This window comes from Rhamphochromis longiceps, linkage group LG3 (assembly GCF_057381845.1).
Source record: "Rhamphochromis longiceps isolate RC_006_pf linkage group LG3, R_longiceps_female_GT1.1, whole genome shotgun sequence".
Lineage (NCBI taxonomy): Eukaryota > Metazoa > Chordata > Actinopteri > Cichliformes > Cichlidae > Rhamphochromis > Rhamphochromis longiceps.
Window position 1 is genome coordinate 934,250 of NC_140559.1, and position 12,328 is coordinate 946,577.

General features: G+C 40.8%; 1 protein-coding gene across 1 annotated transcript; it reads left to right on the plus strand.

Moving 5' to 3' along the window:
* Nucleotides 1-684: 684 nt before the first annotated feature.
* Nucleotides 685-2,045, plus strand: LOC146672433 (uncharacterized). Its single transcript, XM_085387048.1, has 3 exons — nucleotides 685-820; nucleotides 1,309-1,620; nucleotides 1,859-2,045. Exons 1-3 carry the CDS (start codon nucleotides 751-753, stop codon nucleotides 1,954-1,956), a joined length of 480 nt encoding a protein of 159 aa, XP_085243174.1. The 5' UTR covers nucleotides 685-750; the 3' UTR covers nucleotides 1,957-2,045.
* Nucleotides 2,046-12,328: the final 10,283 nt, after the last annotated feature.

Genomic DNA, 12,328 nt, shown 5'->3' on the forward strand with positions numbered 1-12,328 from the left:
AAACAGTTGACCTGTAACACTGCTCCCACTGCCAGACTGCAACTGCACCTTAAGAAAAAGAGACCGAATAGGATCCGGAAAAGAACTAAAAATCAAATGAATGTGGTGAAAGAAGAATGAAAAGAAGCAGAAAGTCACTTAGGACAATAACCAAAGAAGTATTGTGTTATTTAAACGGCCATTTCATGAAAAATCATTGAAAACCACCAACCTGATCCCCCAGAATCAGTTTATGTTTTTTATTTTTATTTTTTTTCATGCAACACCTTTATTATTTTCATTGAAGGCATCTAGAATTTACATTTGTAACCTTTGCGATGTTGTGCTTTCCTTTCCAGCATTTTTAATCCCGTATAAGTTATTTATTGATAGGAGATATTATATCCTAGCTGGTATTTCAACAAAAAATTATATGTGTAGTATTTAATTCTTAACATTGTCCCCTTTTTAACCTGCCCGGCACCATTTTATTCCCTTCTATTGAGAAACCGGAGAAATTCTTGAATTTACTGAAATTTCCAGACTTTGTAAAGCTGCCCAGAGGGTTGGGTTGGACCCTTTGATGGGATGGTTGTAGCCCCACAACTCTCCCTTCTTCAAGAGAAAAAGGCAATGAGCTGCTGTGAACGGAGACACTGGTTCTCACAGGCTGACACTTTGAGGTTAAAGAAAAAACCTGAATCTACTCAAGTTTTAATACCATCATCCGTTGGACATTTCTAATAATCTGTGTGGGCTAGATAAGCAGAAATGTGTGCTGTGACATCTGCGTCTCTCTGCTGGACTTTGCTCTCTGTCTGCATCCTGTTCGTCTCTGCAGGTGGGACTGAATTTGCTTTAAATGCACAATTAATTTCTTGTGGAATTCTCTTTACATTAAAAGTTCCACTGTGAATATGAGTAGCTAATGTGATCTCTCTGATCTCAGGGCCGATGAAGTTAAAGCTGAATTAGAACTGATCAGGAATCTTTAACATTTGTGTGACTGGTTGAACATGCAGTCATATAGATTTTTAATGTTTTTATTGCTTGTATTCTCCCCTTATGTAAAAGTATATTTAATATTTGCCTATAAAAACTGTAAATACAGCAGCATGATTTCTTCATGTGTCCCTTCACAATTGTAGTCTACAGTGAGATTGATAATAATTAATAGTAGTCGCAGTCGCCACCTTTACGTTGTACTTTATTTCTGCATTTCCAGATCAGCAGAGCTCAGCGGGCTGCAAAACTTGCTCCTCACTGTGAAGTCTTTAATTGCATGTTGGACTCTTTAACCTCTCTGCTCTGTGCTGTTTGCTCTTTTAGACCCGATAAGCATCACAGCTGAATCTGGTCAAACTGTCACTCTACTGTGTCGAGCTCAAAGCAGATCTGACATAACAGACGGAAATGTCTTGAAGTACCACGGTCAGCAACTTCTTCTATCATACCAGCATCCATCTTTTAAGAACCAGGTGGATCTCCAGGACAGACAGATGAAGGATGGAGACGTGTCATTGATTCTGAAGGACATGACGATTAATGACGCTGGAGCGTACGAGTGCCGTGTCATGCAGAGAGGAATAAACCAAGAGAAGCTCATCAGCAGCATCACACTGAGTGTTGTTGTTCCTCCAGGTGAGTGAGTAGAGTTGAGTGTGTGTGTGATCAGAGGTGAAGCTGCTTCCTGCTTGTTGATGTTTGTTTCTAAAGATGTTGTTGATGAGACTTTGTAGAAAGCAGCTGGTCTGAGTGATGTGATCAGAGTGCAGTAGATAATGTCTGACAGCAGTTTGAAGAGGAAATGGATTCTGTTCTGTTCTTCACTCATCACCTACCTGACAGCTGACACCTCACACCTGTTTCTCACCTGCAGCTCAGCAAGATTTACCTGTTGGAGTGGTAATCGGTGCGTCAGCAGGAGCTGTAGCTCTCCTTGCTTTGAATGGGGGTGGTATTTGGATGCTTTCGTGAGCTAAAGAAAACACAAAGAGCAGTTTTATCAGAATTCAAACCATCTTGCTGTTAATCTGAAAATTAAAACAAATCATTCAATAACTGAACTGTGAGCTTTCTGTGCTTCTTGTCTGAGCAGTTATACGTAGCCATGGATATACAATCATCACACCATGCTCACTCTTATCAGACATAAGGTGTTGTTTCCACATTATCAATAAGGACTAATTTATTAATCAGACAAAATCATATCATCAGGTTTTTGCTGAGAGGAAGTAAAATTGTGTTTCAACCATGAATTAATGTTCTGTATGTGACAGTATTAAAATTACTGAATTCAAATGTTTTAGCTTCTATTTGGAATCATGAGAGTGTTTCACAGTGTGAAGATTTAATCACCACAAAAATAACATGTGTTTAAATGAAGAAATTAAACCTTAACTCTGATGGAAACACCTGAAAGTCAACATATAAAGGATGCTAAGAGTCCAAACTAGTGGTTTGTGCCTTTGAGACATTGGCGGAGCGGGGGCGTGGCTTACTGGGCTTAAGCCCGGGTTGTTTTTTTCAGAAGCCCGGGGTCTTTTGGAGTGTAATTTGTTTCATAGTTAGATGCCTGACAACTGTATAAACCAAAAACTACACACAATATTCAAAGCAAATAGCGCACACAGGGGGAATTTACCACTGTGCATAAATTCCCCCTAATTTTGGTATGATCCGAGCTCAGGCACTGGGAGACTGAGCACAGCACTTACGCATGTGAGCGAGGGGGGAGAAGCTGCTGCCTGCAAGAAGCGCAGACAGGTAGACAGAGGAAAGTTTAAGTTTGACCAGATACCAAAGCAAATCATTCGTACTGTACAAATAATGTAAATATGACGGTGTAGATTGATATCAAACTGATCACTTGACCCATATTACATTAATCACTCTTCGAGTGAATCAACAAATGGCGAAATGAAAAGCCGAACAACAACAATGCTGTTTCTTTAGAGAGTCTTAGCTTACATGTGTGCTTATTTCATATTTTCAGTTGTTACCCTCCACGGCTAAATAAAGCACGAAATCGGTTTCAGTTATGTACTGATGTACATTGACATTAAAGAGTTCTTTGAAAGAGAAAAACTCAGGTAAATGTTATTTTATATATTATGCTTTGTATGTTGTTCAGTATATTTCTATGCAAAATAAGATAATTTTCAATTCACAGCACTGTTGAAATCAGATAGTTACATACACTTTATTTCTTTAAAGGAGTTAAGTTGAACATCGATTTAGATTAAACTTTTTTGTTTTAAATTAATATTGAAATAACTTTTGAATTAGTTAAATGTCAGAACAAAGACAGAGACAGAGCAGTCTATTTTTTTATCACTTTCATCAAATTCAGGAGTACATATACAATAAATTTATTATGTCTTTAATTAATAAGAAAACTGCGATTCCATTCTGAGCATTCTGAGCATAAAAAGAATAAATTCTTTACAAATCCTACCATGTGAATTCATGGATTTTTTTTTCCACATTCTGTCTCTCACAGTTGCAGTGTACCTCTGGTGCAAATTACTGACCTCTGTCATCATTTTAAGTGGGGGAACTTGCACAATCGGTGGCTGACTAAATACTTTTTTGCCCCACTGTAGCTACCTTTCTTTGCAAGGACACTCAAAAGCCTGCCATCCATGGATTCTGTCAGTGTTTTGATCTGGTCACCATCAACATTGCGTGCAGCAGCAACCACAGCCTCCCAGACACTGTTCAGAGAGGTGTACTGTTTTCCCTCCTTGTAAATCTCACATTTGATGATGGACCACAGGTTCTCAATGGGGTTCAGATCAGGTGAACAAGGTGGCCATGTCATTAGTTTTTCTTCTTTTATACCCTTTCTTGCCAGCCACGCTGTGGAGTACTTGGACGCGTGTGATGGAGCATTGTCCTGCATGAAAATCATGTTTTTCTTGAAGGATGCAGACTTCTTCCTGTACCACTACTTGAAGAAGGTGTCTTCCAGAAACTGGCAGTAGGACTGGGAGTTGAGCTTGACTCCATCCTCAACCCGAAAAGGCCCCACAAGCTCATCTTTGATGATACCAGCCCAAACCAGTACTCCACCTCCACCTTGCTGGCGTCTGAGTCGGACTAGAGCTCTCTGTCCTTTACCAATCCAGCCACGGGCCCATCCATCTGGCCCATCAAGACTCACTCTCATTTCATCAGTCCATAAAACCTTAGAAAAACCAGTCTTGAGATATTTCTTGGCCCAGTCTTGACGTTTCAGCTTGTGTGTCTTGTTCAGTGGTGGTCGTCTTTCAGCCTTTCTTACCTTGGCCATGTCTCTGAGTATTGCACACCTTGTGCTTTTGGGCACTCCAGTGATGTTGCAGCTCTGAAATCAGAATCAGAATCAGAATCAGAATACTTTATTGATCCCTGGGGGAAATTATTTTTTGTTACAGTGCTCCATTTTAAACCAACATTAAGACAAGACAGACAATACGCTAACTAAGAATAGTACAATATATACATATATATACATACATACATACATAAGTCACTTATAAATAAATATTTGGAAAAGAAACATGTGTAGTTGTAGCAGCAAACAGTGTGTTAAGTGGATGCGTTGTACAGGGAGATGGCCACAGGCAGGAATGATTTCCTGTGTCGTTCAGTGGTGCTTTTCGGTAATCTCAGTCTCTCACTGAACGAGCTCCTGTGACTGACCAACATGTCATGGAGTGGGTGGGAGGTGTTATCCAACATTGTCTTTATCTTGGACAGCATCCGCCTCTCCGACACCACCTTGAGGGAGTCCAGCTCCATCCCCACAACATTGCTGGCCTTACGGATCAGTTTATTAAGTCTGTTGGCATCTGCGACCCTCAGCCTGCTCCCCCAGCATGCAACAGCATAGAGGATCGCACTGGCCACAACAGACTCATAGAAAATCCTCAGCATTTTCTGGCAGATGTTGAAGGACCTCAGTCGCCTCAAAAAATAGAGACGACTCTGGCCCTTCCTGTAAAGTGCTGTGGTGTTTTTAGCCCAGTCCAGTTTATTGTCAATGTGTACTCCAAGGTATTTATAGTCCTCCACAATGTCAACACTGACCCCCTGGATTGAAACAGGGGTCAAGTGTTTCCTGGTCTTCCTGAAGTCCACGATCAGTTCCTTGGTCTTTGCCACGTTGAGCTGCAGATGATTCTGCTCACACCACGTGACAAAGGAGTCGACCACAGCCCGGTACTCTGTCTCATCATCCCTGCTGATGCATCCAACCACCGCAGAGTCATCAGAAAACTTCTGAAGATGGCAGGTCTCTGTGCAGTGGCTGAAGTCTGTGGTGTAGAGGGTGAAGAGGAAGGGGGAGAGGACAGTCCCCTGTGGTGCCCCTGTGTTGCTAATCACCTTGTCAGACACACACTGTGGGAGACGTACATATTGTGGTCTTCCTGTCAGGTAATCAACAATCCAGGACACCAGAGAAGCATCCACCTGCATCGCTGCTAACTTATCACCCAGGAGGGTCGGCCTGATGGTGTTGAAAGCACTGGAAAAGTCAAAAAACATGACCCTCACAGTGCTCGCCGGCTGGTCCAGATGGGTGTAGACACGATTGAGCAGGTAGATGATGGCGTCCTCTGTTCCGAGACGAGGCTGATAAGCGAACTGAAGGGGATCCAGATGTGGTCTTACTATGGGTCGCAGCTGGTCCAGGATGAGCCTTTCCAGGGTCTTCATGATGTGGGAGGTCAGTGCCACGGGCCTGTAATCCTGGGGGCCACTGGGACGAGGCGTCTTTGGTACAGGGACGAGGCATGATGTCTTCCACATCACCGGGACCCTCTGCAGACTCAGACTCAGCATAAACAGTTTATGAAAGACTCCACACAGCTGGGGGGCACAGGTCTTGAGGACAAGGGGACTCACTCCGTCTGGTCCAGCAGACTTGCCTGAGTGAAGTCTCCTCATTTGCATCTCAACCTGGTATTGAGTGAAGGTGATGGGTGCGGGAGGGGTGTCAGGAATCTCACAGGAGGCAACATGTGAAGAGAGAGGCTGGCACAGTGGTGTGGCTCTGGATTCCAGGCTGACTGCAGGTGAGGTTGTGGGGGTGGGAGCAGACACTGTGGTGTCGAATCTATTGAAAAACAGATTCAACTCGTCGGCTCTATTCTCACCTCCCTCAGCTCCCCTGGCCAAACTGGTGGCAAGTGGCATCTTGGCAGCTGCACGCTTGACTTTTCTCAGTTCATGGGCAGTTATTTTGCGCCTTGGTTTTTCCACACGCTTCTTGCGACCCTGTTGACTATTTTGAATGAAACGCTTGATTGTTCGATGATCACGCTTCAGAAGCTTTGCAATTTTGAGACTGCTGCATCCCTCTGCAAGATATCTCACAATTTTTGACTTTTCTGAGCCTGTCAAGTTCTTCTTTTGACCCATTTTGCCAAAGGAAAGGACATTGCCTAATAATTATGCACACCTGATATAGGGTGTTGATGTCATTAGACCACACCCCTTCTCATTACAGAGATGCACATCACCTAATATGCTTAATTGGTAGTAGGCTTTGGAGCCTATACAGCTTGGAGTAAGACAACATGCATGAAGAGGATGATGTGGACAAAATACTCATTTGCCTAATAATTCTGCACTCCCTGTACTTGTTAAATGAAAAAAAATCGGCAAAAAAATATAACAGCCACACAATTACCCGTAGAGAGGGTGAAAAAACAACTCTATTGAGGCTGTTTCCAAAGAGTAATATGGTACCTCTTAATAGGATAAAGTTAATCATATATGATTGGATTTTATAGTGAGCATTGAGGGGAGTCAGAAGTGGGGTCAAAAGGGGATGGTCGGAACAGAAGGAACGATAGCTCACAGCCCAGCGTAAACGCGAGTTGCTGTATTAGGGCTTGATTTATTTGTTTGATTTATTTGTTGTGGATACAAGTAATTATGCTATAGTAATAAGGGAACATTGAAAATGTACAACTCGTTGAGGGGATGGAGGACCTAAAGGGTTGGGCAATTGAAAGGAATATGCTAGAATATAACATTTTCTTTTGTTATATTCTAGCTATTATTCTCACATGAAAGTAGACTTAATGGGATAGATTAGGAATTATGTCGTGTTTCTTGGGAAACACGAAAAGGGGAAGAACTGTCATGAAATAAATATATTGTTAGTCCTTATTTAGTGTTTATTGTTACTTGCTTTTAATATAGTTTAAAAGGGCCGTCTCTTAGTACAGTCTGTTCCAAAAGTACTGACAGGATATTACATGCATACTTTTGCAGGCAGAAAGTGAAACTAAGCAGAGTGTTTGATTGAAACTTAAAGTGTGGTGTGACGTCTAGAGGGAGTATATAAATATAACTAGGCTTCCTGTTTGTGCTTCAGACTTTGGCTGACATGTCTGCGTGTCTGCTGGGTCTCCATATTCTGGAATATGTAAAATTAAAGATCATTTTTTGAGTTTGACCACTTTGAGCACTTTTGTCTTTTTGGCCGTAAAGAATATAAAAGAACCAGATTTAATACCGGGCAGATAACCGTATCAACATATGAGGTAAAAGTACATAAAAAAAAGCTGAGTTAAAGCGAAGTGTTAAGAAAGGTGAAGCAGTAGAGCGACATGAGGAAAAAGCTCTCGATTGTGATCAATCTCCTCTGTTTGGGGAGTCTGCTGACCACTTTTACCTGGTACGCGTTCGAGGACAGGTGAGTAATCACCTTTGTATCTTACAGATAAAAACCAGAGGTCATGAAACAAAGTATTCTGATCAAAAGTAGCTTATGGCACTGTGATGAACGCTTCCCAACAGTTGGGAAGCTGTGTAAAATGCTAATATAAGCCTGAGGTTGCAGAAATACAAACATGCTTAGTTTAAGTAGAAATACACATTACATATTTGTTAAAAAATACTCTGGTAAAAGCTGAAGTACATGTCTTCATGTCTTTGTCATTCATTCTTTCATACGTAACCACAAACCTCAGCTCTCACTCTGTATTTCCTTAGTATTTGGTAGTATACATAGTATTTGGTATGTTTGTTTTGTTTGCATTGTTCTTTTGATACGAGTTTTGTTGTGCAGTGAAAATAAAGTTAGAGTCACATGACCGGTTTACTCTGACCACACAACATTATTGGTACTGATTTGTAAATAACTGGGCATGAATAACTTGTATATTACGTAGTATTACACAAAAGTATATTTCTAATTAACTTGGCTGCACTTAATTTCTTTTGACAATACTTTTTTTTTTAGTTAGGATTCATTTTGAAAGAAAGGCAGACGTAAAATGTAAAGTGAAATACAAACTCATATATAGTATGGTGTTGTAAAGAGCTGAGAAACCACAAAGTGGGGAATCTACAAAGAGGTACTGAACCTTCAGATGTTGCTGTAGCTCAAGCGAGACATAGAGGACCTTCTTTCATTCAGCACATAAAAAACAAAAAACAACCAACACTGCGCTTCCAATGGGGTCAGTAACCCTGCACATGCCTTCACTTATTGTGTAACAAATCTTTTTTACCAACAACTGTAAATCAAATCAACACTGCACTATTGGTAGAAAAGACCTATAACAGCTATCTGGTAGTTCCTGTATTCCTGTATTTATGTGTCCTTACAGGCACAATCGCACACGTTTACACACAAATGTTACCAGAAACATATTCCGATTACTATATGCAGATATACTATACGTGTTTCTTACTGTCACTGTTGATATTGATTATATATAGCCATATAGGAGTGCTAAATGGGGATTCTAAATATCTTAATATTAGTAAATAACTTACTCTGGACCGCTTCTTAAGAAGAAGAAGAAGAAAGTGTACTTTATTGGTCCCCGTGGGGAAAATCCCTCTCTGCATTTAACCCATTCACTCAGTGAAGCAGTGGGCAGTTCAAGTTCCAATAAGGTTAATTCTTTTATCATTAAAACTATACTTAAAACTTCAATTCCTTTTGTTTGCAGTGACAGCATTTAGGGAATTCTATTGGTATCTAGCGATGGTTAATATCACACTCTAGCTTGTAACCAAATATCATGTCACATTTGAGCTCTGACTTTTACACTGACTCACTGATTTTTAAACACCCTCATCATCAGAATCAGAATGGGTTTATTGCCAGATGTTGAGGTTTACAACATTAGGAAATTGCTGCGGTGCTTCAGTGCAGACAATAAGAATTAAAGTGCTATGTAGAAAGAAAGATATGTGCATGAGATATACATGAGATATATACATGAGAATAAGAATTATGAGTGCTACGTAGAAAGATATATACATGAGTGCAGGTGGTGATCAGTGCCAAACATATATACATGAGAATAAGAATTATGAGTGCTACGTAGAAAGATATATACATGAGTGCAGGTGGTGATCAGTGCCAGACATGAAATGATGCAGTGACACAGCGTAGGGTCATGTGTTAGTGGCGGGGACAGCCACTAACACATGACCCTACGCTGTCATGTGTTCAGTTTCAGTTTCATCTTAAATTGAAACTGATCTCTGGCACCACTGATGTGACTGAACTATGACTGTAAACACGAAAGCTGTTCTGCAACTGTTCAACAACAACAGCAATGCTGTAAACTTCAATACAATACTGCAGACTAACCAAATTTCCCCTTGTGGGGACAATTAAAGGATTATTCTATTCTATTCTATTCTATTCTGTTTAGCCTGCACCAAACTGTCTGTGCTTTATAGCACAGCAGCTGCCAATAACACAGTTGGTATATTCGAGTTGACATTTAAGACTATTAAAATACAAAACAAACAAACAAACAAAAACCTCATTGTTTATAGACACAATATCTGGTACAAACATCTCTCAACTGAATTACGGCATTACTTGTAATCTTTAAATTTCCAACAACTCATATACCCCTCTAATAATATCTTAAATATTTAACATACTTAAGAACAGGGATCAAATTTAATAAATGAGTTAAAATCACAAATTACCTCCCGTGAGATGTAAACAAAACAAGAACAACAGAAAAAAAAAAAAAAACAAGACCAAAGAACATACATAAGAACATAATTTTATCTCTTATTTGTTTCTCACAGTTTTGTCGAGCTTCACCGACCAAATCCTCAAAGAAGTGCTCCAAAGCCCTCTGAACTTTGCAAAGGCTGCAAGTAAGAGCAAACATTGCCATGACTTGTTCATTAAGAAATTACAATTTTTATGTCAAGATTAAGTCATGTAAGCCCCCTGCAGGAAGGAGTAGGTCTAAGGAGCTTGGAAAGAAAAGTGTCAGAACTTCTTTATTTTTCTTGAAGACGTCAACATGGTCAACATGACCCCCCTTGGGGGACACTGCCACCACATCCACCATTTGCTCTTTGAACTGAAGAAGCTTCTCGGGTGAGAGGTGAAACGTCTTAAAGGAAAATTTTAAAAGTCCAGACGCTTTTCTTTTCAAGCTCCTTAGACTACGATGACCTGGATGACTGAGAACCTTCACAGACACCCAGTGCAGGAAGGTTACTAAATGTACTGGAATGCTTGTGCATTACAGGGAAGTCATTGATAAAGTGACAAAGCTCTACAATCAAACGTGGAAAAAGCATGAGGAGAATTACCAAAGATTCAAGTAAGACCTAACATCCTGATATTATTGATTGATGGTTGAGTTTTATTTTTATGTGAATTTCTGGTTAATAATAATAATAAATAAATAAAAATTGTCTGAAGCTAGTATGTGAGTACGAGCATGGAAGATGGCAGACTACAGGAAACAACTGCTATTTATCCTCAAATGCAGATGAGGCAGGATTACTCCTAAAGGTCTTTAAACAAGCTCTTCAGTCAAGGCTAAGAGCCATTTGCTAAACGAAATGGCTAAACAAAATTTCCCGTCAATACTAATTTTAGTTAAGAAGACACGTGAAAAGGGGACCTTTGACTAGCCCACAATTAAAAGTCTAAGACCAGCCAGAAAGAAATAAAGGTTTGGTTTACTTGTTTAGCAGACTCACACTCAGGATGTGTACAAGTGGGTGGAAAATTGTCTGAGAGGCAACTAAATCAAGTAGAGAAAATTCTCTTGCAAAAATGTTGAACTTTGCTGTGATGTAGAGACAAATTCCACTAGTGGAGCTGATCACAGCCACAGATTCAGAAACCTGAACCAACACTGCGGATGTGGACGCAGAGCAACTGTGAATGATGGTTTTGGCCTCCTCAGCAATGCAAATCTTCCAGCATCCATGGAGGAGAGGAAGGCGGTCGTGTCGCTTAGTGAGGACAACATAATCGTCATCTGACAGACAAGAGCGGGCCCAAGGTTTTACAAAATTGTTGGGTTTTTGAGAAAGAAGACAAATAAGTACATTTTATTACATTTATTAAGCAATTCAAGGTTCAAGGTTAAAACGGCTGCCTTGTCTGTGCTCACTCAGGAGACCCAAATGAACAAAGAGCACCACACCCAGGCAGTGTACGCCTTTAAACAGAATCTTAACATGCTTGGTTGAAACAATTGAGGGTGGCCTTAGGTCTGATATCTGCTCAGGTTTCTTCCTCTTCACCTCTCTGGACGTCTTCTTGTATAGACATGATCCTTTTTCAGGAAAAAAAAAAATCCCATTACCATAGCAACCACCTCTTGCACTCTGCTCAGGCCTGCATACAGAGATAGGGAGGGGGGAAGGAAAAGGAAAGTGTACCTTCTGGTGCCATCAGCAGTCCAGGCAGACCATCCCCCTCAAATTCCTCAGAGAAGGGGTTTCTGTCCAATCACTTTACGGCTCTCCAGATAAATGGTGTGGTCTGTAGTGTAAGTCACAGGGATGGGCACATATGGTACTTTTCTGTCTGGGATTTTCACCATTACATCATTGAATATTACACCCTCTGGTGGTGGGTCAGCCCCATCAGGTAGAAAGAGCATGTCTGGGCCCCGGGCATGTGAACTAATGTGTGCCTGTACATAAACTGTGGTGACTTGGTTAGCTGACAAAGGCACTCTTCTTATGCCAGTCCTTACCACACCTGTCTCTGGGCATTCACTGCTGTTCTGCACAAGCTTGTCAACATTATGTGCAGTGCGTACAGTTATTTCAAATGCTTTACTCACATAGTATGCTAGCTGTTTTCTTCCTCCTTTGGTTTTTACTTCTTCCTGGTTCACGATAGCTTCAATGACATTATAGCCGATGATGGGATCACTGGCCACAGCCGGGTCACTGGATACCAATATTGGAACTTGCAGCTCACTGCTTGGAGACAAATCCCTGCCTAATCTGAAGATGGCTTGTATCCAGCCAATGCAGGGAATGGGTGTGTCATTTGCAGCAAACACTGTGAGAGTCTCATTGTCTAACAGCTCTGAAACGGGTCTGACGA